The sequence below is a fragment of the Nansenia antarctica genome (assembly GCF_963989245.1).
Source record: "Nansenia antarctica genome assembly, chromosome: 13".
NCBI classification, from domain to species: domain Eukaryota; kingdom Metazoa; phylum Chordata; class Actinopteri; order Argentiniformes; family Microstomatidae; genus Nansenia; species Nansenia antarctica.
In genome coordinates this window covers 9,904,126-9,931,842 of record NC_137683.1, presented here as the reverse complement: position 1 = coordinate 9,931,842, position 27,717 = coordinate 9,904,126, and the positions used below count along the sequence as shown (strand labels likewise).

General features: G+C 42.2%; 1 protein-coding gene across 1 annotated transcript; it reads right to left on the bottom strand.

Moving 5' to 3' along the window:
* Positions 1-225: 225 nt before the first annotated feature.
* Positions 226-27,717, bottom strand: snx7 (sorting nexin 7). The gene is made up of 9 exons (XM_080543941.1): positions 27,629-27,717; positions 21,906-22,094; positions 21,523-21,633; positions 20,553-20,717; positions 18,942-19,140; positions 18,522-18,721; positions 17,610-17,696; positions 11,196-11,348; positions 226-745 (listed from the first exon to the last, which is right to left on the bottom strand). The coding sequence occupies exons 1-9, from the start codon at positions 27,671-27,673 to the stop codon at positions 683-685; spliced, it is 1,212 nt and encodes a 403-aa protein (XP_080400067.1). The 5' UTR covers positions 27,674-27,717; the 3' UTR covers positions 226-682.

Sequence of the window (27,717 nt, the reverse complement as noted above, 5' to 3'; positions counted from 1 at the left end):
GGATAATTTAGGAAAATGTTGGTTCAATGTAACCTATGAACTAGGAAAAAAACTGCTGTATATCCTTAGCAAGATGGGTAATATATTTTTCAGACACACTATGGGATACGTCTATGTAGACGGGAACGATTGAGAATACCATGATGCATTTTCAAGAGTAATCAGACATCATCAACTTACTACTTTCATAAAACGATGTCAAGCTCACAACATGTGATCTAGCGAGTTCAACGTATGAATTCATTTTATTATGTCAACATCTAAAAAAACCAATTTAATGCATTACATGTTCAACAAGAATAAGAGAAATAAGTGTATGGTATAAAACATTTGGCACTATCTTAATAAGTGTTCTGTTATCAAAATATCATAGTGAGTCATTGTAAAACAAGTAAACAAAGTATCTCATGAGCAACGCTAAGTCCGCTTAGATCCATCATAGTGTATATAATATGTACCCTCCGATCCAGGACAGTATGGAAGCCCTAAGGCAGTGGCTGATGCAGAATCTAGAGATCTCTTGGGGGAATCACAGTCTGTGCTTAAGTGATTTTAAAGTGACGCAATGAAATGATGAGGGTTAAAATCCAGGAGTCCTCCGTTTCGTTTTGGAAGGTGTCTTTGGTGGTGCCATGGGGAAGGGGGTAGTGGGTCGGTGGGACAGAGAGGTGCGTGCTAGGGGTTAGGAGGGGTCCTCTCTGTCGGTCCTCTGAGACAGGAGGAAGGTCTCCCATACGGCTAGGCACTGGAAAACAGAACAGAAAAGAAGCGTCAGACAGCTTTGTCATCACAGGTGTGAGGAGATTTGCGGTGTTGGACACGGACCCACACACGGACGGACGGACGGACGGACGGACGTCAGACAGCTTTGTCATCACAGGTGTGAGGAGACTAGCGGTGTTGGACACGGACCCACACACGGACCCACACACACACGGACGGACGGACGCACGCACGCACGCACGCACACACGCACACACGCACACACGCACACACGCACACACGCACACACACACACACACACACACGTCTGTGAACTTCAGTCAGTTGCACGCTTACACATACATCAATAAAAAGCTTCGGCAGTCTAAGGTTCCAGAGTAATAGCTGTCTGTTTCTATCTGCCGTGAGTCAGACGCGCGGCCAGTCTCAATTTAGCACCCAATTTCATTCACAACCTCCAGCTGCTCCCTGGCCTCTTGTCCCATCTCTTTGTCACTCGCCAAGTTTGTGATTAATGTTCTGACCCAAACAGGCCACACAACTCATCAACTCTCCTCTCCTCTCCTCACCCCGTTCAAACAGCCTGTACCTCACCCACCCACCCAAACAAACCTTTCACTTTCCACCCTTCCCTCAAACCTCTTCCAAACCCACAAAACTTCAGTGGCACCACTCCAGAGTGGCTGTCAGTGACAGACCTGAGAGGGGTTTGTAAGTGCATATTCCCCTTTGTAGAATTGAAAGACGACCAAATGAGGGTGGAAGGACTGCACTTTTCTCCCAAAAACAAGAAGCACTCATTGTTGGCATGGTCCGTCAAAATAATGCCATCCGACTCGTGGATGTGATGTGGATGAAGTCCTCTGGCCAGACCCCGCACAAAGACATGATGTTGGAGAATGAATCTCAGTGACTTTGATTGTGCAGTAATGTGCTTTTCATTTAGCTTTTTCTGTTTTTGTTTTGAAAGTGCTGAATGTAGATATCACTTTGACTACGATAAGTTTTTGCTAAATGCATTTACAATAAACATGTTCTGTTAAAGACATGCCCTGGTTGCTGTGTCCTAAATGATTGTATGTCGTGTCTAACGAATGCTCTGTGGTGAATATATTTTTACTTGCTGTGTGTATGATCTGAACACAGTGTTTGGTTTTGAACACAGGATAAGTGGTTTTGAGGTGATAGTTTGATTTTGGTAGGAAAGTCTGGGGTTGAGAAAATGGATGGAGGTTTCAAGAAATGTGTTTTAGCAACTAAGAAAAACTGTAACAAAGATGGCAACTCACGACAGGACACAGACGAGCCCTGACCTTTTACCCAGCAGCCTCTGGTGCTACAGACAGGACCAGACAGAGACGGGCTCAGAGCAGAAGACTACAGAAGGCGACCTGACAGCACGGAAAAACACTACCATATAGTCAGCTTTAAAATAACCTCCTGGAATGGAATTTGAGTGAACAAAGCTGACAGCTATGCATTGATCGATAAATATTCCTCTCCACTTCAAGATGAAACACTGGCCCAAACTGCATTGCACCTTAGCTTAGTCCATTGTGGTTAGAGAAACTCAAAGGTCCACGGGTCATAATGGAGAAACGTGGTCCAAGTCTCAAAACATTGTCAATATACGCAGAACAACAATATGCAAAGCAGGCTTTCTGAGGCCCAACAATTTGCCAATTTCTGACTCAGCAAGGCTAGAATATTAATGGGGTGATATACAAAGCAGATCAGGAAATGCCAAGGAGACATGATAGAAGAAAAACAGACCTTTGGCTAACCTTTTTGAAAAAGATCTCTGTCGATAAATTCCATTAATGTGTGTTCACCTCCCCTAACCCTAGAGTACTTAATACACCGTTTTTAAAATATAGAATCACATCAACACATTAGAATATTATAACTTTTTATAAGTGAGTCCCAACTGAGCCCCAAATTTCTCCCAATGAGCGGGCCGGCGCCTTGCACGGTAGCTTGCCGCCATTGTTGTGTGAATGGGTGAATTGAGAGCCTGTGGTAAAGCGCTTTGGAATGAGGCGCTATATATAAGTGCACTCTGTTTACCATTCCATCTAGCACCTGGACAGGAGCGCTGTCAGGGCCAGCAGCTTTTTGTACATTTCACCTTCCTCAGTAGACACCATCGTCTTTGATGACTGCTTCTTTGTTGTTCTGGTCGAAGCGAGCATAGAATGGGCCTGCTAGCCCCCCCCCCGCACCAACCTACGGACCTTTGGGGACAGAGCCTTCAGCGTGGCTGCACCTACTCTCTGGAACTCCCTCCCCTCAGTGATCCGCAACGCCCCCACCCTGGACTCCTTGTGGCCCCTAGTCATTGTTGTAGTTTTTGCTTTGTTTGTTTGTTTTCTGTTTTGTCTGTCCGTTTCATCCCCTTGTACAGCGTCCTTGGGGTTGTATAAATTAAAGTTATTATTATTATTATTATTATTATTATTATTATTATTATTATTATTATTATTATTATTATAGAAGTGGTTGAGCTTGTCCGGTAGGGATGTGGTGCTGGTGGGGGGGGCTGGTGCATTTTGGGGTTTGTAGTCCATGATGGCCTGGATGCCTTGCCAGGGGTGACAGAGGTCAGGGTTGCTCTGGAAGTGCTCCTCGATCCGCAGTTTGTGGTTGAGCTTGGCCTCCCTGATGCCCCTCTTCAGATGAGTCCTGGCTGAGCTGTAAGGCCTCTGAGCTGTAAGGCCTCTGCGTCGCCCGATCTGAAAATGGGGTCGGGGAAGGTTCTTATCCGTTTGTGAGTGGTGACACTGTCGGCGCATGTCGTGAGCTTAGAATGATAAGGTTCTATCTCCGTTTAGGGTAGTTCAGAGATATTGAGCGTCAAAGTTTTTACATTCCATTATGTTTTGTGAGATGGAACCTTTGTATTTGATTAATTACTAACTAAAAAATGTCAACATTAAAAAAATAACACCACACAGGCATTAATAAACACCTAATGGATCAGATTAGGTAAAAAACTCAATTTTGACAAAAATGGAGATAAAACCTTATAATTCTAACGTCACAATGTGTTGATGTAATCCAGAACGGAAGAGGTGTGCAGATCAATGTCCGTGCGGTTGTCCTGAGTGGCCTGAGCTCTGAGCATGGGCCAACCCTTGGTATGGAACTGGCGCTACAGTGTAGAGTTGGCTCCCTCTGAACAGATTTTAACTGCCCTCATTGTGGGTTTCACACGTTTAATGAGTGGTGTGTACTTGGGGAGTAAGAACAATGAGATGTGGTCAAGATAACCGGTCAAAGTAACCAATCAATGTTATCTTCCTTTCCAAACAAATCGTTTTTTCACACTATGAATGAATCAGATTCAGGAGTTCCAGGGACAGCTAAATCCATTTTTAGGAATTACAGCATTTTGCCAGCATGAGTCAGCATGATAGTATCAGTGTCCTCACTCAAGGATACATTAAGTTTGCCTCTTGTAATGCCGACCATATCTCTTTCAAAAAGCCTCTCGTTTCGTGTTACATAAAACTCACACTTGGGTATCTGCCACTGAGGGTGTTTAGACTCTCTCTCCATCTCTCTCTCAAGCACAGAATCTGATCAACTATATCTGATCAGAATCTGATCAACTATCATTTGTAGAGAAGGGAATAAAGACCCTGCTTTGGGTAGTTCTGTCGATACAAAGTAAGGCCTTTCATTGTGAATGACTTTAAACTAAACAGTTTATTGTCACTCTTAGTACCTTGTATAATATGATTGTCTGCCCCCCCCCACCCAAAAAGAAAAACACAAATGGAGATCAGCTTTTTTTGCTGAGTGACATGTGCATTGATGCAGACATCCACAAGGGTGATCCATGTCTGTCCAATCAAGAGGCAACATTGACGCGTCGCCAAAGAGCCAAACGTCAATAACAACTCTGTACAGAGCTGACGAGCCACGTCCCGCTGTCGTGGGAGTGGATCGGTGCTCGATCACTTCGGCATTTCTGACACTGCCTGTAATAGCTCCGCGGAGGTAATTGGTCCTGTGTAGCCATGGCTAAAGCGCTAATCACGGCGCTCATTAGGAGGCAGGGGCGCTAGCCTCATTAGCCGTTTGCCGTCCTCCCCTCTGCGCTCCAGTGGTTTGGCTGGAGAACAGGTAAATAGACATAATCAGCAGCATAACATGACAATGGCAGGGGACACACTCCAGCTCCCTGTACGTTACACTAGACACACAGAGAACATTTGTACTAAATAATGTAAAGGAGCAAACTGGGATTCAAACAACAACAATGTGGGTCACCCCACAACTTGTTTGGGGTAAACAGCTGAGGGATAGGGCTGGAGAACTGTAACCATTCTCAAATCCATAAACATAGCTATGGATGCAACAACTGACCTAGCCTGAGTAGACCTCGTAACTGTACGAACTGTACGTATGTGGGGTCCGAAGATTCCCTATTGTGGCTTCTGATGAGTCGTCTGACGGGTGGTCTTAACGTTATTCAATTTCCGATTGCAATAGCTCACGGTGAACCTGAAGTCCTTTACTTCCGTACTACTTTGTACTTTGTAGTATGGAACAACTATAACTCTTCTCTCTTACTATCCAACTACCACTACTATTACTGTATCTCCACAGAATGATAAGACACCACCATCTTAGCCGAAAACCTACCCGACCCTATTTGCTGATCCACAACGTTCCTACACTTATGTGTAGATAATACAGAAAGGTGCAATACTAGTCATGGTGATTGAGCACCACCTCAAACCTTCAGTTACAGCAGCTGTGCATTGTAAAATATCAGCCTCAGATTGCCATGGTGACTCCATAGCAACGAGGATGTTGCTTGAGGTTGGAAAAGACAAAGATCTACTGGGTAATTGCTGAAAGTTAAGCTATGTATTTTATGTAGTTTTAGTTTTGTTTTATTTCATTAAACACTGAATAGTGTATTTTGTATAATGAGTAGTTGAGACATAAGTCACTAAGTGGTTTCACATGCTCACTCTCCCTAGCAAGTTGACAAGCTTTGTTTGTGTCGTTGAACTGTGGTTGGACCTGTTCTTGGGGTCCTCTATCATCTGTTGCTAGTAAGAGCCCTAATACTGACCCTGAGTTTAAGGAGAGTTACGACCACCTTAAGGAGAGTTATGACCTAAAGTGTCTCAGTGTTCAGTTTCTGTGTGTACCTAATGGCCTCGAACCATACTGCTTAATATTCATATAGGATGCTTATGTAATTGAGCGTGTACAAATCCTATAGGCTGAATAACAGTTATTTGTCTCTGAAAACTATATAAACTCATTTATGTGGACTTTATACTTCTTCCCGACCGGTCGTATTCATTAAACTAAGAAAGAGATCTCTGAGTCTGTCGTTTGTCATCTGTATCTTCAAGACCATCACTTTTGATAAAAAATCCCTACAGAGGCTACTGGAGTAGTTGGTACAACCGTCCTCGTTCTGTATCTGGAACGATCAGCTCATTCAACACTGAGTGAGAGACTAAATAAAAACTGTCTCATTGAAAAAAGAAAAAAGAAGATCTTTGTCTTTTCCAACCTCAAGCAACATCCTCGTTGCTATGGCGTCACCATGGCAATCTGAGGCTGATATTTTACAATGCACAGCTGCTGTAAACCATATCCACAGGCAACACAAGCCAGATGCACACACAAGGAAAAGCACCTATTCCTGATACACCCACGCAAGGCCATTTGACTTGAATATGGATATTTATTCTAGCAGCATGTGTATCTATTTATAGATCATGTTTGAATGAGCAAATAAACCATACAGTATACTTTTTTTTAAGGGATATCCTATTTAGAGACGTATGCTCGTCTCCAATAGAGACATTTTAAAAATAACACCACACAGGCGTTAATAAACACCTAATGGATCAGATTATGTAAAAAACTCAATTTTGACAAAAATGGAGATAGAACCTTATAATTCTAACGTCACGATATCATAACATAGTAATGACTTGGTACAATATGTTTAACAGAGCTGGTTGGAAAGATAAATATACTGTATGTAAATTCAATCCACGCATGCCAAGTATTTGCAAAGTGACGCTGTATAGAATATAGGTCAATTATGCACAGCGCGTATGATTCACACGCACACACGCACGCGTATGTGGTATTAATTATGATATCTCAGGAATAGCAAACATCTCCCTGTCCTCAGAGGAAAACTCCCTCTGATTCCCCCTTCATCCAGCCTTCCTCTCTCGGCTCTTTTCATCTCCTCCTCCATTCCACACTTTCTCTGTTCCTTTTTTCCATCTCACACTCCCAATGTCTGGGGCCTTCTCAGTCTCTATTTCCTCTATTTCCTCTCTCTCCCTCCCTCTTCCTCCCTCCCCTCCCCCCTCTTCTCCTCTCCCTTGCCACCTTATCAGTGTGGGCAGGTTATTGCAATGACAGTGGCAAAGACTGAAGAAGGGTAGTGGTTGTGGTTGTGAGGGGGGAGGGGAGCGGGGGGGGCATAGAGCTATTCCTTCAAGGCTTAGCACTGCCATCCCTCCTTCGCACCACTCATCCTGCATTCTGGATGACCAGTGTGGGCCCGCCAAGAGTTCCTTATTAAGGTCAATCTGAGTTCCATAAATCATTCACAAAGCCCCCGGCCAAAACGCGCCTTCAACACCTGAATAACAATAGCACACTCAGCTCATAGCAGACATGGGCTAGTCATAACAGAGTTCATATTCAACACTGGTCAAAGGATATTCCATTAATGATCTAAGCCGGGTCAATATACACAAACAAACTCATAATACCATTTACATACTGTACGTTTATAGATAAACATACGTTATCAATCACCACCAGGCGATTCCATCTCCTGCACTATTTTTAGGCCCTGAAAGCATCCAACACTGCCAGTTTTCCCTCCTACACTAAACGTCTGCATTAATCATCAAGGCTACCTTCAGGCAATTTACAAGACAACATGATATGAGAAACATATGCATGTTCTCTGAGTAACAATGCACAAGTTAGTTAAATTGTGTATCATATCTGTTGATATGGATACACATTTGGACTTTTGTCCACTCCCATCCCTACTCATCACAATTACTTCCCAAATCCTCTGTCGTTGCACACTCCAGAACGGTTCTGGTGGGTTTATGAAGATAAAGACTGCACACTTTAAGTTCCCAAAGACGACGTCCAGAGTCTGCATCTCTGTCTCTATCTCCCTCTCTCAGCTGAAGTGGGTTGTGTTGGTGGAGAACAGCCTACGGGGCCACTCCAGTATAGTGTTGGTGTCACAATTCTTATTTCGGGAGGCCAAAAATAAACATAGAAATAACCCAAGGATGTCTTTCACCAAACCACTCCAACAGTATTAAGGGTCGGTTAAAGGGACAGTTCACACAGTGTAAGGAAGACATTCAAGCTACAGTTTATGTCAAATACAGCAAAATACTACAGTGTTCTGCGTAGATAATGGGACAGTGAAGAATTGTAAATGGTAAAATGGTAAATGGACTGTACTTATATAGCGCCTTTTCTTCTACTCCAAAGCGCTTTACATCGGCCTCTCATTCACACCTTCACACACACATTCACACACCATGCAAGGCGCCGGCCCGCTCACTGAGAGCAATTTTGGGGTTCAGTGTCTTGCTCAAGGACACTTCAACAAGTGGCCAGCCGGGGCTCGAACCGCCGATCTGTCAACCTTGTGATCATTAGGCGGCGACTCTACCTCCTGCGCCACAGCCGCCCCCAATTGTCTATACAATCAAACAATTACTATGAGGTTAAAGTACAGATTCTCCCTTATCTATTTATGTACATATCAGTTTCACCGAAAGTAATGGGATAATAAGCTAGTCAGGTGTTTCTGGCTAGTCAGGTGTGTTCTGTCACATCATGTGTGTAAGCATGAGAGCTGTCAATCATTAAGTCTAGGCTTTGTGTTTGCCTTTGGAGTCCACTATTGGTGTCTGTCAACATGAGGACCAAAGAGTCGTCAATTCAATTAAAGGAAGCCATTATGACGCTGACATACCAGAAAAACAATCTAATCAGAAACATATAGCCAACACATTGGACTTAACAAAAACAACAGTTTGGAACATCAAGCGACTCGAGCGACTCTTCCAAGAAAACCACATGCCGAGGCATACAAACAACACCAGAACAACAACACCAGCAGCTCTACAGAAACGCTCTCCAAAGAGCCCGCCCCTCCTACTACTCTGATGTCATTCACTGCGGTTGTGGTGCTGTTCAACTCGACAGGGTTCCCACACCTTCTGAAACATCACATTCAAGCACGGATTCATGGATTTTCAAGACTCAATTCCCTCAAATTAAAACTAAGTAAAACATTTTTGAATATATATTTTTTTTTAGAGAGAGAGAGAGGGGAATTCAAGTACCGTATTGACCCGAATATAAGACGACCCTGATTATAAGACAATCATTTCAATAATTATTTTTGGTAAAATACTTTTTTTGAAGACCAAATCAAGAAGACCAAATAAAGAAAATAATTTGATTTGTATTCACATTGAATGAAACAATGTAGGTTATTTTTATCATCTTGGGGTATGGGCATACAATCGTTAGGTTTTTCAGTCACGTATTCACACACCCTCCTGTCAATCACCTGGAAGAGGCCGCTTTGCGGACGGCGATACGCTTTTCTCTGACTGTTACCATTCTTAAGCCGATCTTTTTGGGCTCGTCAACTTCTAACATTACACTCTGTAATATCATATTTCTTGGCTCCTCGACAGTTGTTTGATGCCTCTGCTTCATTGATTCATTCATCCATGGTCTTAAAATTGGCATCGTAACTCTGTTGTTTGACCAACCACTTGAGCCACTTTTTTCGAGCTGGTCCGAGTGTGTCTCTGCGGTGTCTGTCCGCGGGTGTGTGTGTGTGAGTGTGTCTCCATCTCTCCAGGCACCCGTCACTGAGGTGTGTGTGAGAGGGAGAAACACAGTGGCTCGCATGGGGAACAGTCTTTTGGCGCCATACGTTGTTGTGAATTAATATTGACGTGTAAAAGTCTAGGGCGCGAATATAAGACGATGCAACTTTTTCAGACTTTTTTCCGGGGAAAAAACCCTGTCTTATATTCGGGTCAATACGGTACTTTAAATGACCCATGTCTATTTTAGGACCTTGATTTCTTTTTCTCAAATTCACAAACTTACAAGGATTTCAAGGACCCGTGGGAACCCTGGCACTATTAACAAACTCCTCAAACCAATGGACAAAACAGGTGATTTTGTTAGAAATAATTATTTCTAGATATTTATTTTCTTCTGAATAAATTTACTTAGATTAAAGGTTGGATGTTTCAAAACACGTTCAGTGTGACAGCTAATTCACCAAAAGGTGAATGTTTATAACCCGTCTTTACCAGGGGTTCCAATAATCGTGGAGGGCACTGTGTGTCTATCTGTGTAGACTGAAAGACTTCCATTCAGCTGTTTGATACTATTTACACGTTTTGCACTTTACTCAAATTTGATGAAATCTTATTGATGCGTATACTGCCATGTGTACAGCCTAAACCGCTTAATCTATTCAAATCAACAAATAAAATGCCCAGATTGGTGTAACTTTAGTTGCTTGAAAAACTCTGGTTCATTCTATTTATAGTTTTTAAGCTGTACTCGAATGTGCATGAAATCCTATTCATTTCAACGGCCATTTCAAAATGTATCTACTTTTTTAATATTTTAAGCTTGACACCTCAATTCAACTTTAATTGTGTAGACTGACTTCCACTTAAACTCCCATTCAGAGTTTTGATACTAATTAGACTTTTTAAAACTTTAAGCCTTTTTAAGTTGCATGAATTAACATGGGTTTTCTATGAGGACCATTTGCGTTCCTATGATAGATTTGAAAATACTATCTCCAGTTTCAACTTAGACATATACAGCATTAACAACCTCTAAGTGACGACACGTAATGAGGCAGCATAGAGATTATGTACTACCACCCTCTACTGGCAGATTTACTGGCTACAATGGCACATTTAACTGCATATTCTTATATTCTAACCCCCCAAAACAGCCATTACAAAAATGATATATTGTAAATGCGTACAATGATTTTACCCTTAGATTTCTGTTCTTCGGCTTTATCTGTTCATTCTCCCTCGCTGTTCTATTTTACTAACCGATTCCCTGTTGTGTCTCCTTTGCGTCACATCTCCCTTATTCTCCCTCTATCTCTTTCTCTTAATTGACTATGATCTATTCTACCTTCCCTCCTTCCTCACTTTTATCCCTCCCCATCCTCCGCTCTCTCACATATTCTTGTTGTACAGGCATCTCTCTCTCTCTCTCTCTGTCTGTGCAGTGGTATATCAGTGGTATATCAGGTGGTATATCAGGTGGTATATCCGTGGTATATCAGTGGCATATCAGTGGTACATCAGTGGCATATCAGTGGTATATCAGTGGTATATCAGTGGTGTATCAGTGGTATATCAGTGCATGCTCACCTTCTCGTGGTAGTCTACATTCTTCTCTGCGGTGGACAGGAAGGCAGATTTGAGGTCCTCCCTCATGCTCCTCTGCCAGCGAGCCCAGTCCCCCTTCAGAGCGTTGTTGGCAAACTCCAGACGGTCCTCCAGCTTGTCAATCTCCTCCTTCAGCTGTCAACACAACACAGCAACCGATTAACATCAACCCATCACCATCAACAACAAACAACAGCCGTCAACATCAAACAACCACCTTCAACCAATCACAATAAACATCCTGACAGTACACAGGCTTTGCTGGGTAACCCAATCACATCAACTTTCATGAAGTTAGGTTTATTTTTATTTCCTCATGGACATGTGGTCGGTTACTGTATGCTTCCGTCGCCATCCAATGCAAGTTGCATCAGAGCAATAACAATGTATCTTGTTAACACCTGGCATCATGTCACACCTTTTATTACAATGCAATGATGTAAAGTAAGTAAGTGACTCGGCCTGGGATCGAACTCAAGATCTCCCAATCTCAAGGGGGACACTCTAAACGCAAGGCCACTGAGCTGGTCATATTGATGATGTCATGATGTAAAGTAACTGCCATTAATGTAGTTGTTAGTGTAAGTCAGAAGTTGAACAGTGAGTCTGAATTCAATCACGTTTAGCTATAGCTGTTCCAAAGGAAAAATGCCAGTCTGTTATAAAATACCGCCTGACCTTCACCCAAAAAGATGACATGACGCACAGCAGTGTTTCAAACTGTACTTTTAGTTTCATACATAGTGTGTCCCTTAAAAATGCTGATGAGTAACTTGTGCTCCAATGGAACCCCCTAAATCTGCTTAACGCACATGAGACAGTGGTTGTAAATTTAATATAATGAACTGATTAATGTCCAGGGATAATTAAGATGATTTCCTCCTTGGCTAGCTCCCATAGCTGTTCTAAGTCAGCCCTGCGATGCTAATAGATTGGTCACTGTCACATCTTATTGCATATACAGTATAGTGAGAATATGTGACACAGTCTGATCATTTGGTCCGCATGTCGGCAACCAATCAAAATGTTCAGAGTTTTCTTTTGAAACACAGAACTCCAGTGGGGTGCAAAAATGTGGGCACCCCTAGTCAAAATGTATTTTACAATTAATATTGAATTAAAATAAAGTGAAAAGAAGCAAACCTAACCTCTAAATGGTACAAAGTTAAACATTACACATTTCATCACATTTTAAGTCTGGGGACTATGATGGCCATTCCAAAACCTTCATCCGTCTTTCCTGGAGGCACTTCATTTTGAGGTATGCTTCGGATCTTTGTCTTGCTGGAATACCCAACTTCAATTTCTCGACTGACCTTCCAACATTAGCCTCTAGAATGTCTTGATATTTGGTGGAATCCATTCTTCCTTCCACCCGCACAATATTGCCTGTGCTCCCAGCGGCTACACAACCCCAAAGCATAATGGATCCACCTCCATGCTTAACAGTTGGCAAGGTGTTCTCTACAAATGCTTCTCCAAACATACTTTCTTTGGTTGTGGCCAAAAAGTAAACTTTTGGTTTCGTCAGTCCAAAGCACATTGTTCCAATAGGCTTCAGGTTTCTCAAGGTTTTCTTTTGCATACTTCAGATGCTTAATCTTGTGTTGAGATCGTAGGAAAGGCTTCTTTCTGGCAACTCTGCAATATAGGTCTTGTTGTTTAAGGTACGCTGTATTGTTGTCCTGTGAACAACTAGGCCGGTGTCTGCTACTCATTTTTGCAGCTCTTTTGCAGTGATGTGTGAGTTCTTCTGAGCATTTCTCACCAGATCTCGAGCCATTCTATCTGAAATGTTTCTTGGTCTTCCAGATCTTGGCTTGACTTGATTTTTCCTGATTTTCTGATGATGTTTCTGACAGGGGAAATGGGTAGTTTGGAACGCAGCCTTCTCTTTGATGGTGGAAGTGAACTATCTTGATTCTGACATCCTTGGACAACTGTTTAGAGGAACCCATGGTTTTTAACCCCAGACACAACAGCCACCACAGTCGGATACTTTAGAAGGCATGGAGTTACTTCAGAATATATAGTTCAACCCTGCAATTATATATTCACCTGACTCGTTGAAGCCCTAATGAGTAAATCACCTTGGTCTGGGCCTTAGTAATCCTCTTCTCAAAAGGTAACAAAGAATAATCCAAAAGGGTTCCCAAACTTTTGCACAGGCCCCTTTTCCTTTTTTATCATTTAAAAACTTAAAAAAGAAACCTTGCTTTAGAATGTGCATAAAGGTGTCATGTTTAACTTTGTAGCATTTAGGGTTCAGGTTTGCTTTCGATCACTTGGAGATTAATTGTAACAGACATTTAAACCAGGGGTGCCCACATTTTTGCACCCCACTGTACGTTTCGACGTTATTGAGAATCACTACACAAACTCGCTAGTCAAGCCCAAAATACTGCAATGCAATGGATTCGGTGAGTAATCCCCACTGCTACCTAACTAACCATAACACTACTTTACATTGTTAGCAGGCTCACAAAACAAGCTGTGTTAGTCGGCTAGCCACGTGTCATTGATTTTCAACAACGCGGAAATGTATTCACGTTCTCATTCAAGTCTGACCATTACATCTGATCCCGACATGAGGACCTAAATATTAGAACGTCTCACATACGTCAGTGCATATAGTCGTTTAAGGAGCTCACCTGAACAGGGGAAATTGCATTTAGAGTGCACGCACACTGCCCACACACACAGGGGATCTCAGTGGCCCTTTTGTTACTGCAGCATTATTGATTCAGGCACCTCATCAAGGTGACGGCTAACCAGCCTCATGCATCAACGTCTGTCTGATGGCTAAGCAGCTAAGCAACCTCCCTCTGGAGTGCATCTCTCTCAGCAGCCCACAACAGCGCTGCTCTCTGCACACACCCGAAACACAATGAATAATTAACAACAGAGAGACGGAGAAACAAAAGACAGTACAAGATCCTGGGGGAGGCCGTGGTGTAAAATTAGTGCCTCCGATTATGCAAGGCTGGGTTTGAGACGAGGCAGATATTGACAGGCAAGCTGATGAGGGGTGTGCATAGTTAGCACTCCTGGGTTGATCCTGTTTTAGGGGGGGATCGATGGGAGACATGACTGACTAGGTGTGTGTGTGTGTGTGTGTGTGTGTGTGTGTGTGTGTGTAAGAAAGAGAGAGATTTGAGAGTTTGTACGGAGGAGTCTGTGTGTTGGCAGTGATTAGGAGAGCTTGTGGTGTGGAACGAGAGGCAGGTGGGGGGGGCTGGGTTAAAGGCTGGGCTGCTGGGAGTCCCGTCTGTCTGGTTCTCCCAGGTGGAAATGAGGACATCATTAGGAATAAAGATTTGTCCTCACTGTCATTACTACCCACTCCTAACCCTCCTCCATACGGACACACACATGGACACACACACACACACACACACACACACACACACACACACACACACACACACACACAATGACTGGTGTTATACAAGTCAAGCTTTTCAACAATGGCATGCCAAACATTTCCTCTCCTCTCAAATTGTTCACTCTTAAATTGGGAGCAGAGATGTAGGATAGATTTTTTAAATCATCAATAATTTCAACTTTTTAATTTTCTCATTCAGGGTATAAACTGCATCAGGTTTTTTTCCCTGAGAATGTCTTAATGGTTTACATGTTACTGCCATCTTCAGGTTCAGAAGGTCATTACAACACTCCCTCATGCCATAACGATTTTTATTCCAAGAGCCCTTTTCATTTTATGAGACTGTGTTAACCATAATCAATCAGACACACATATGGTTGTTGCCAAAAGTGTGTATGATTACCATGGGGAACTATGGAGTAGAGACAGAATTAAAAAAATATGTCTGGGTTATTTCCTGTGAGGTAGGAACATAGCTCTGTCTATTTTACTTACAACAGAGCTATGTGAAGAAAAATAGTAAGCATGCTATTCCGCTTCAACCCACTGCCGATGTTAGAGTTAAGTCAAACAAATAACATCCGTTAAAACACGCCACAGCCAAAGCATTAGGGAAGTTAGGGTCAGGGTAACCTAGAAATAACACAGCACATATAGAACTCAAACAAGCCTTGACAAACACTGCTTGCTTAAACAAGTGGTGAATTGGTAACATTTCAAATGCTGTTAACAAAACAAAAAATGATTACTGAAGCCAATTCGGTTGTTAAGTCTGACGTCAAACGTGACGTTTAGCAATTTCCGGGTCCAAACCAGAAATTCCCTGCACCTTAGTACCAGTGTACTACAGCGGTAGAATGGCAGTTCAATCTTTTTTTAGACTCGGATTTATTCATACAACAAGGGACACAGCACTTTCCTGTTTTCCCCATATTGTCAGGGTCTTTGAGCCTCGGAAAAGTGCTATATAAATATAATGAATTATTATTATTACTGAGGCATTTCGAAGAGAGTGCCTCAGCCAACTTTGTACCCGGAAACACGTCACGACTTAACAACCGAATAGGGTCATGGACAAATTCAAAGACGCTGACTCTCTAGTGTACTTTATTTTGCGTGCCGCTTCCAAAATGTTACCATCTCAGTCTTGTCAATCTTGCTAAGGAGAAGCTACGCCGTTCAAACGTTCAATCAAGCCCAGCGGATGCAGGTGCAGCTGGAACACTAGCGTCGTCAGGCGGGCTGTACCTCTTCGATCTCCCCATCGAGTCTCTCCTGCTTCTGCTGCTTGGCTTCTTCGGGGTTCTTTCCCATGAGACTCCCCCACACAAACCCGAGGTCCCTGGACTCCTCCAGTGACACGCACGGGAAGCAGGGGAGTTCATGACACAGGGATGAGCCACAACATGAGAGGAATGCTTGTGTCAGCATTACAGACAGCAAATGACACACCGTGACGTTAGAATTATAAGGTTCTATCTCCGTTTTGGCTCAAAATTTTGTTTTTTACATAATCTGATCCATTAGGTGTTTATTAATGCCTGTGTGGTGTTGTTTTTAAAATGTTGACATTTTTTAGTTAGTAATTCATAAAATACAAAGGTTCCATCACACAAAACATAATGGAATGTAAAAACTTTTGACGCTCAATATCTCTGAACTACCCGAAACGGAGAGAGAACCTGATAATTCTAAGCTCACGACATTCTGAAGCAAGGACACAGAGACACAACACTGTAGGCCGTGCCCACTCATTGCTCAGAGCTTTCAGTGTGGCAGCTCCCGCCCTCTGGAACTCTCTCCCCACAGCGATCCGCAATGCCCCCCTACCCTGGACGCCTTCAAATCAGCCCTCAAAACCCACCTGTTCTCTAAAGGCCTTTGGCCTCTAGTCTTGTTTTTTCACTCTCGTTGTTCTTGGTTTCTTTGCTTTGTTTTTCTGTTCTGTTCTGCCGGTCTGACTGTTTGTCTATGAAATCTGTTAAGCGTCTTTGGGTTTGAGAAAGGCGCTATATAAATCCAAGCTACTATTATTATTATTATTATTGTGCTGCAACTGGGTCAAGTATGCTGTCAATTATCTTCCTACCATTTCTGGCATAGGATATGAACATATTTGCCGCTATTTGAAAACATAGCATATAAAACCTTTCAAATGTCTAGTGTGGCCATAGATTGCAGCAAAAAGCAACACTACATGTACCACCTTTGAACACAATAGTTAAGTTGTAGTCAATGTGGACCCCTCACTGCCAACAAAGCAGGTAAAATACTGTACATTCAAATGCCTGAATGTTATACAATGTTTTCATGCAGCCTTTTTCTGACAAAACTGACCGTGTACACACTCCCTGCATTAAGAAGGAGACACACACTGAGCAGTGATACAAAAGCATAGAGAGTATTTAGTATTGACATCTCCTCTCATTAACCTAGCACTGTAAACCCAGGCAAGTGAGCTGCACTCTCAACACAGCTCCGCTATATTAGAGAAGCATTAACCTATCCTTTCAAGGCTGTTGTGCAGGTCCACAGACGTATGTCTCTGTTCCTGTTGCACCCTAATTAAAAATCACAGGAAAAACAGTTACAGGGAACACCAGGGATCTGTGGAGCAAATCTCCAAACGCTTTGGTCATATGATTCTCTTCCTTCCTCATTCTCTTGTGCCCAAATGACATTTTGGTGTCGAGAGATCACGGAACTTCATTGCGGTTTGATTAGCTAGGCTATATTAAATAATATTTACACACAACTTGAGGAAGTGTGTGGAGGGGGGGGGGGGGGGGGCTCAAGAAGACTTCCTCAACTAGCTTTAGATATTTAGATAATCCTCCGTAGCCTTTTCCAATATTGCCGACTCCTCTTTGGGCTTAAGACAGCTTGTGTGGAAATGAAAGGAGATGAGGCAGCTTGTGCAGCTTTTATTACTCTTTAATCTCGGGGAAATTGCTAGGATGCATCAGGTGGCTTATAGGGGGGGAAATGGAAAGAGTCAATATTGCACTTACTGCGTCTCTGTCGACTTTCTTGGTGGCCAGAGCCTCGCTCTTGGCCTCAAATTCAGCCTGGATGTTGTCCCTTCTTCTCAGAACAGCCTAGAGAAAATAAGTCGGCCGTGATTATCACTGATTGTTGAGGAAACAATCGACGCTGCAGTACACTAGCCGAGGATGGTGTGTGCACAATAAATCATTAGGGAGGACCATGGGGGCTGTGAGAGTCGGTGTTAGCTGATGTCTAGGCTCCAGAATAAATCACAAATACAGAAATATAAAAGACAAATGAGGATTATGAATTTGGACTCATAATTTTTCAGTTTTTTTACATGTGCTTAAACTACAGATTGTAAGCACACGTACATTGTAAGATTGTGAACACGACAGGCATGTTTGAATGTTGGTACACCTCAAACACTGAATGGGAGAAAAGTTACTCTAAACGCAGCCACAGCTATGAACGCTACTAACAGCTCGCAGCTAACAAAACACATCGCTACGAAGGTCTAAACTGTATTTTAATAACAACATCACAACACGCTGAGAGAACATCGACATGCTAAAAACACATAACTAAGTTATGTAATAAGATAAGTTAACTAAGTTATGTAATAAGATGAACACACAGTTCTTTCTTTTGAACACAAGCTAAAACGAAAGTATGTTTACAAATCAAGTCTCCCTTACCGGTAGCCTCCGGCAAACGACAATAGTGAATCCAATCCACAAATTATAAGTATTTAATTTAGTGATTGTTAAACTGTTGTTTATTAGATCGAGTGGGTACTTTAAAACTTCAAGTTGGTGTTATGGAAAAAAAACGAAAACTACATATTGTTGACACAATAACTTTCACTTTTTGACCCCTTCGAGTGAGCGTGTTGTTCGCTAAGTTCACCAGACTGCCAGACTTGTCTGCCTTACCTTCAGTGTCTCGGCACACAGGACGTACTCGTGCAGAGCGGGCACTAAGTTCTCTGCGAGGTGGCTGACCTGCTCCTCCGTCTCGGTACAGCAGCGCTCCACGCAGCCGGCCACGCCCTTCAGCGGCTCCACAAGCTCCTCCTCCGAGCCGGACCACAGGGTGTAGGCGGGGCCGTACTCCTTCAGCTCATCCAGGTACTCTGTCCCACAGGGGTGAATTCACTACATTACCCACAACGCTGTATACCGTTGCTTTATTTTCCTACAATAAAGACTCGCTAAGACAAATTCTTACTTTCAGAAGTCACGTACGAAAACACAATCATTCTTTCAATGTATTTTCTGTACCCTTTCACTGGCAAGCCACCGTTAGCCGACGCTAAAAATATCTAGCATGTTTTTGTGAAATGGACACCATACCCTTCTGTTCTTTGACAATCCTCTGTGTGACTTTGTCCAGGGAGGTCATCTTTTGGCTGAAGGCCTCGACGTACTCTTGGATGGCGGTGAATTCCTCGGGCCTGTTTTTGACGCCCCTGATGGAGTTGGTCACCGCTCGGACCGTGTCCCCCATGCGGCTCAGGAAGCCTGGCCCCTGCTTCTTATGTGTGGTCAGCTCCTAGGTGGACATAGGGGTTAAAGCCCGTCAGTGCCGTGGAATAGTATGATACAAGACGTTTACTTCGTACCTGAAAATGATAACTGTATGATCTAGAAATACATGCAGTGGGGAAAACAGTTGTCCATATGAACCGTGTGTCATTTGTTGGTAGTCTAGTGTAGTCACACTTTAATTTAAATACACAACCGACAAAAATGGTATTGAGGTCATAATGAATTTGTATGCATTTTAGCGTTATGTCGTTATGTTTTCCTTCTCAGTGAGGCCAACGACTAATGCCATCTCCTGAGACTACAGAGTATCATTTTGGGTTTGCTACTCCACAAAATCCTCTTAAATACTGTCACTGATTAAATGTTCCAAGACACTGGAACACAAGGACAGCATTCATACATAGTCAACATTTAGGCATTAACTAGGAATCAGATTTAGAAGCGAGGCATGACTATACCGTGTGTGAGTTATTAACCCTCCTGTCGTGTTCGGGTCAAATCTGACCGATTTACAACTTTCATCAGTCATAAATATTGTGTTTTATAGTTGATTGCCTCAAGGCCTTATGATATCCTCCACACTGGGCATTTGAACATGTAAAATTGCTGATCACCACTTTCACTGAATCTTTAGTGGTTTAGTCAACTTTGTAACACCTGTGGTGTTCCCGGTCAAAAATGACCACCATAGGAAATGAATGGGTGACCCTACATTATGTTCATCCATCAGTTGGAAAACATCCCCATACACACCCACACATCCACAACCAGAACATTTCCAGTGTCTATTCTTTGTATATTCACTGCAGTTATTCATGTTAACTGCTAGTCTGAGACATTGTTTACAGCTTAAAAGGGTGTTAAATAAAATTAGGTTTTTGCGTTAATGTAAGAGCAGTTAAAACAAACCGGTCAAATTTGACCGGGAACACCAAAGTAAGGGGGGAGAAACGAACACGACAGGAGGAGGACTCTTAAACGTCTTAAACGCCTTATTCCAAAGCGACTTACAATCAATCATTTGTCTTTTTCCAAATTGAAACACAAAGGCTACTCCTCACACAATTCAACCAGGCTGCCATTATTGTGAATATAGAATGAAAAATAATAATTAGAATAATACAAATTAAATCAAAACATGCAATTAATATCATCACATCCATTACAAATACACAGTGATGCCCCTTGGTGGTTGTATGGCCGAGGTGAAATACCACAAATGATATGCGTGTTGAAAAAGTCAGTTGCCTGTTGCGGTACCTTTTGAAAACACTGACCTACTGCATGTCAACCTAGAGGGTTGTTATCCATTGGGAGTGCAGACTAACTGCCTTTAATGTGGATTCTGGAAGTGATGGTTATGTGAAGCATATGTGTGTGTGAGTTTGGTGTGTGTGTGTTGTAGATGCTGCTTACCCACGCCTGAACGCTGAGGAAGATCTTTAAGTCGTCGCTGCAGGACAGGATGGGGTGGTCGGCGATGCGATTGAGGAAGCTGTGGAGGGCTTTCTTGCGCGTGTCAATAAAGTTGTCGTTGAACCTCTCCACCATCCCCTTCATCACAAACTTCTCCGGCAGAGGCTGGGGGAAACAAGGTTTTAGAAATTAAGAAACTAAAAAGCAGTGGATCTATAATATTGAGTTCAAAGGCAGTTCCCTCACTTAATACAGTAGTCCCAAATTGTTGAATAACCCAAAATTATTGCGAAAATTACATTGTGATGTGGATAGATCTCAGGTTACTGTACAATGGACCTATCGCTAAGCCACGCCCCCTTTGAAAACTCAGACAAACAAACAACGCTTCGCTGAGTGACTGACTGACCGACCGTGACTGAATGACATTCAGGAGTTGGCAAATTTCTGATTTCTGATTTACCACAGCAAGTAACAGTTGTTTTTTAAAGATGACAATAATATTTAGTCTAGAAGCTTATTAGCGAGTTGTTTGTCCGAGTTTTCTGCCTGTAGTGACTTTTGCTGTGATATGATTGGACAATTTCTATTTTGGGGCGTGGCTTAGCGATAGGTCCATTCCGCACACAGTGACCAGGTTAGAGACTACATAGTACATACATGAGCAGGTCAGAGACTACATAGTACATACATGAGCAGGTCAGAGACTACATAGTACATACATGAGCAGGTCAGAGACTACATAGTACATACATGAGCAGGTCAGAGACTACATAGTACATACATGAGCAGGTCAGAGACTACATAGTACATACATGAGCAGGTCAGAGACTACATAGTACATACATGAGCAGGTCAGAGACTACATAGTACATACATGAGCAGGTCACAGACTACATAGTACATACATGAGCAGGTCACAGACTACATAGTACATACATGAGCAGGTCACAGACTACATAGTACATACATGAACAATGAGAGTAGGGTGGGCCTCCTCCAGTCTCCCTTTGAGCCAAAGGAAGTCTTGGTAGCGTCGGCGGACCTCATACTCACAGGCGTCAAACTCACTGCGTGTGGTCTGGGGAACAGAGGATGATAAAAACACATGAAGGACAGGTATTAACTCTATCTATTCTAGATAAATATACATGAATGAATGCAATCTGTGAATGTCATGTCTCAAAAGGGCAGGGCACACTCAAATAAAATCATCAAATCAATATCAAAAGGGTACACATGCATCAAAGCACGCACGTCACGTTGGCTCTAAGAATTGATTGGAAATTCAAGCCATATCAGTCTGTCAAATAGAGGAAATAGGCCTACTTCTGTTTCCCATTCCCTCCTCACCTTTGTCAAAACTCTGTAGGTGATGAACGTCTCAATGGCAGTGACATGGCTCTCTGGGTTGTCTACGGTGATGAAGATGTCTTTGGAATCTGTCTCCTCTTCCTCATCAAACTTATATTGGTTGCTCATGGAACCCGGCGAACTCTGTATGGTGGCAATCAAGGGGCTCCCTTCTGGAAGAGAAGCACCCTAAAAGAAAACAAGTATGTAAGCATGAGCTTTTTGCACAGCACCATCTTTTCTCATGGTAACTGAACTGGTAACTGGTAACTGGTAACACATTTGAGACACACACACCTTTACTCATGTAAAAAAAGGGGCTACATCTTTCAGTTGAAAAAGGTGTTGGATATAGAGAATCAATTCAGGTACAGTGGGGTGCAAAAATGTGGGCACCCCTGGTTTAAATATCTGTTACAATTCAGGGCTCGACATTAAGGCTTGTCCGGGACGCGACTACCTGAATCGCAACAGAGTTTAGACGAAACCACGCCCACCTCCACATGACGTGTGCGCGTCGACTGCTGCGTTGCTATGGACACCGCAGCTCTCGGCCAAAGCCTGCAAGCTAGCTTACAGTAGATATTACACTTAGATATTAATTGTAAAAATCATTTTGACTACGGGTGCCCACATTTATGCACCCCACTGTGTAGCCTATATACAGAGGTTGTTTTTGTGTTGTCTGATTAAGAAACTTCAGCACCACTTTAATATTCTTTATTCAAGGTTTTATTATTCAGACATTATAGATGTTGTATTACTAGTCAGTAACTTGTGGGCAGTTCTGTGGAAAAGTACCTGTGAAAAATGTAAAATGTGAAATTCATCAGAGCATATCAAATTGAGTGTCAAATGAAAGCTACAGTAAGATCCTATGCTATATTTTGGGGAAATGAAGTGTGAAATACATTTCTAAACCATCTTCCATCATAAGAATAGGATTTGACTTCTGGTCAAAAATGGAAACACATCAAAGAAACCGTAATTAGAGTGTCTATTGAATATGTATGTATATCCTTGTTTCCCTATTAGTTTTATCATCATGTAGCCTACAGAATTACATTCTAATCCATGAATCACACATTTCTGTGGGAGACCCATTTAGTCACTCTGTTACCGGATGTAAATTCACTTCAATTACTGTAGCTCAACAACCAAAAGAGCCAACAACCAAAAGAGAGATTTTCAAACTGTCTCTCTCTCTCTGTATTGCAACGTGTTCCACCAAAACAACGTTTAATAGCTAACACCCCACTCTTTCTGCAGACATATTTGTATCGTAATTTGGAGAAGATATTTAACATGTTTTCGGTTACATAAAAATAAGAACAGTTGGGAGGTTTTAGGGTCATTCCGTTACCAAACTTTGACGCTGCACAGTTTTTTTTAAATGAATGTGGTTTTATTTTCTGTTGGAATTGTTAGTAGTCATTGTGTATAGAGTTGTATAGGCCTAGTTCCATTTTTGTTTGGCATACATTTGAAAGTGAAAAATCGACTCCCAGGGTCATTCTGTTACTGTGAAATTGCCCATGTTTCATACTGCTGGTCAAGACATTTTTAAATCCCATTTATTTAGCCCGATAGCATCCTCCTCTATGGACAGATAGTCTGAGACTTTGCCAAGTATGAACATAAATATGACCCTGCCAAGACTTTGTATTAAAATCCTTCTTCCACTGACTGATGATTCGTTGGATCCCCTTTGACAGGCATCAAGCTTGCCAAATTTATTTAACAATGTAGCCTAAATTAATAGCAAGTAAAGGATTTGGAGCTGGGTCGTTTTTCTTATAGGGTGCCTTTTCTTTCCCCAGTACAAATCATGTTGTATTTTGTCTAAATTTGGACAAATACTAATTCCATTAGATTTGTCATGTATAGTCAATTGTTATTTATTATGAATACAATGATATGGGCTTCTAAGTTGTTGTTTTTTACATTTTAAAAGCTTAAAGATATAAATGGGATTTTGCCATGTCCCCAGTGTTGTTCATTCAACTTCAATCTAAAAAATAACTAATAAAAACATATACATTAAATGATTTCCAAATATGTTGTTATTATTTAATTTTCCTGAGCAATATCTGTTGAATCAAATATCGTTTTTATCAAAAATAATATACATTTTGTACAAAGAATTAAGGTGGTAGGTTTGTCCCTGCGATCACTGTCCACCCTGTTGAGCTGTGTTAATGTCCCTTTAAAAAAACAAAACATATTTCTCAATCACATCACTCTCATGAGGTGGCATCACATCAGTGGAGGGAAATTCAAATGTGGTAAGCTGTGTGATTTTCTACCTCTTTTACCATCTGATGTTGATGTTTTTATCAAGTGAGTTTAATGTGGTTGGCCATAACGTGTCCACTCTGTTAGGCCTAAGTATTGAGGAGATCAATCAAATGTAATAATTTCAAAAAAGTGTTTAGTGCAAATTTGATTCCTCATCAAGTATTCATGGTCATGCTAGACATTGCGTGTTAGACATTAGGGCTGTTACGATTATTCGACGTCGTCGACGTCATCGACTACGTCAATACGTCGGTTAGCGTAATATGCGTCGGTTAGTCGTAAATAAACAAAATGGCGATTTTTTTTTTTTTTTTTTTTTTTTTTACCTTTATTTTACCAGGCGAGACAATTAAGTGTATGAGTGAAAAATTGATAGCTACTAGCTAATGTTACACAAGCAATGTAGCTCACCACAGTTCGTATGTCTTGTCTTCTGGTGTTAGTAACGTTAGCTATGTAGCTGGCTAGCTACGGTAGCCTATTGTCATTGTGGTGCGAGCACCTACTGTACGTTATCTAGCTCGTAGCTCGCATGCTACGTTAGCATCAATTTAGCTAATCATAACATAGCAGCGAGAGTAACGTTAGCTAGCTATGTGTTGTGGTGATGGACAGACTTCTAAATGGCCATGTTGTCATTCAAGTTGGCTAAACATAGCAGTGAGGTGGAGACAAATACGTTTTTTTTTTTTTTTTTTTTTTTACAGTACAAAAATTATCGTTAGACTTATCGATAAATTAGTCGTTAGACTAATCGAATAATCGATAATATAACCGCTAGATTAATCGTTAGAAAAATAGTCGTTTGGGACAGCTCTATTAGACATTGCGTGTGGTTCTCCAGCTGCACAGCCGCAGAGAGGAATGCGCTACAGAGAGTCGTGAGATCGGCCCAGAAGATCACCGGCGCCCCCCTCCCCTCTCTGGAAGAGCTGTACAACACACGCTGCCTCAGGAAGGCCTCCAAGATCTCCAGAGACCCATCCCACCCTGGGAACGAACACTTTGCTCGGCTGCCCTCGGACAGGCGGTTCAGGACCATGTTCGCAAGGACAAACAGACTGAAGCTCAGCTTCTACCCCAGGGCCATTCAGGCCCTGAACACAGCAAAGACCTAGGTTCTAGGCCCTGGACAATCTAGACAATTTGATGGCAGCTACTAGATTGAAATCAAGTGCAATACTGAAACACAACTGTGAACATTTCAAACCTGCAAACTGCGACACTTTAAATGAATGTGCAATAACACTATGTGCAATATGACAACCCTCGGGTACATAAGGTTCAGAGATAGGAAATGTTAGAATAGGTATAGCATAGCATAGAGTACAGCACAGTGTTTTATTTGTATAGTATAGTATAGTGGATAGTGTACATAGCCTTTATTTATGTAAACCAGCTCTTTTCCCTTCTTGTTTTTAGTTTTTTTTTCCTAGCACCAGGGGAGCCACCCCTCCCAAATTTCGTTGTTTGGTACCTGTACTATATCAATGACAATAAAGACCATTCATTCATTCATTCATTCATTCATTCATTCATTATGCTAACACAGGCTGGCTAAAGGCTAACTTTAACTCAAAATGTCCACCCTGTTAGTGTCCACCCTGTTAGTGTCCACCCTGTTAGCCCTATTCAACTAACAGAGTGTATTATTTATTTATTTATTTTTTCCAGATTTTATCCCTTTTTCACCCAATTTGGTAGCCAATTGAACCCAACCTAGCATCCAATTATCCCCTGCCTATTGCGTAGGATCCGCCGCACGACCCCGTGGCCGGCAGCCCCAGAGGAGGCCGCCAGGCAGACTAGCTGACTGGCTCCTCGAGCCCAGCATCGTTATTCCGGCACCCAGGGGGCAGTGTTGCGCGACGGATCCTTGTCTGGAAATACTCCTATACCGCCCTCGGGAGTGGCCGCTCAATATGCCGCTCCCTGTGTGCCCCGGCCAAATCCGGGTCTGGCGAGCTGGGATTCGATCCCAGTCCCCGGTGGGCAGCTTGCACTAGTGGCTAGTGCTTAGACCGCTACACCACCGCGGGGCAACAGAGTGTATTCTAAATAAAATACAATGTAGGTGCCTGAGCTAGACTTACTTTTTACCTTTGTATGTCTAGTCACAAATGAACCTCTCCACTCCAATAGTTCAACTCTCTCCATTGTTCTATTCATTTTTATTCCAATACACGGCAAAGTGTCCGACTATTTGTCCATAGAACTGCATAGAGGAGGAGGACGCTATCCTGTCACCAATTAACCACTTTGCAGGCTACATCTAATAAGGTGTACATGATTTAAGACAATTAACAATGCTATTTATTGTATTTGAGATGGTGCATTGGTTTACTCTGTTCTATTGTGTGGACCTACTGTAGCTAGGACTCTGTATTTCTGCAGACTGGCAAATGTATGGTATTTTAAACATTTGGTTGAACCTCAATTCAAGTTGCCATGATATTAAAACCATGAACAGCCCATGCACATATGCAAACGAGCCAACTTGAACTGGCGCACCCTTGTTCAGTAGGTCACGCTTCTATCAACGTCCTTTCGTGACCATGGCTTCCTGTCATAACACACACAGGCCAGTCAGCAGAATGCAGCACAACTCCCCAAGCGTCAAACAATGGACACAGCTCAACCTGTAACAACAATAATGTCACTATTTCAACCAGCTTTATGATGTTGCAAAACATGCATGAGAGGAGGACTTGGATAAGAGTCTTCTCAAAAAATGACTTCCTATGAATCCCATGGAGATGCTCACTGACTCTCACACTTTAGGACTTGAGGCAGAGAGAAAAACTGATGTATTGCGACGTGCTCCAACCAAAACAACGTTTAAAATAATGAACTTCGCATTGCTGGTAAAGCAGTGTGCTTACTGCTTACCTTTTCTTTTCCATCAACCCAAACATTCATTTCACAAACGTTGCAATGAGAATCTCGCCCATATAAAACAATCCTGGCTGGAGGATAATATAACCTAGTCATAAGGGCATTTGCATGACAGCACCTGATTGTGTGACCTTTGAAACAGACATCGGCAGGGATTACTGACTGATGAGGAGAACTTGGTATTCCAAAGCATTGAATAGTAGAGCTACTATTTGCTCTAGTGATTTTCAACTCAAGGTGCATTGTTTTGAAACATTTTCCCTGTTGAATAACAAGGGATTTAACACAAACAAACCAAGACGATCGTGCATGCCCCGAACAAACAAACAAAACATTCAAATGTAAAACTTTCAATGGATTTGCCAACTCAGCGACCCTCTCTTCTCTTACTTTACAAAGCGATGGAATGTGTCCAATGCATGATCCACGTAGCAAAGTATCGCTGATCGCGTTCAACACAACTCACAGCACACAAACGGGCTGTCAAGTCAAGTGTCAACTTTTAGTCATTTCCACAGATTGTTTTTTACCTTGCTGAACACTTCTAAATCGTCGTCTTCATCTAGGTCTAACATCTGGCCCGAGATCTCGGCTGGTGTGGTCAGGGTGTGGGAGACTT

What these genes read in the sequence shown, in the direction of transcription:
- snx7 (XM_080543941.1), bottom strand. Translation starts at nt 27,673, where the DNA reads ATGTTAGACCTAGATGAAGACGACGATTTAGAAGTGTTCAGCAAG. An exon ending in CCTACAGAGTTTTGACAAAG is followed by an intron (nt 21,634 to 21,905) that starts GTGAGGAGGGAA and finishes TCTGTTCCCCAG; the next exon opens with ACCACACGCAGTGAGTTTGA. An exon ending in TCCTCAGCGTTCAGGCGTGG is followed by an intron (nt 19,141 to 20,552) that starts GTAAGCAGCATC and finishes ATGTCCACCTAG; the next exon opens with GAGCTGACCACACATAAGAA.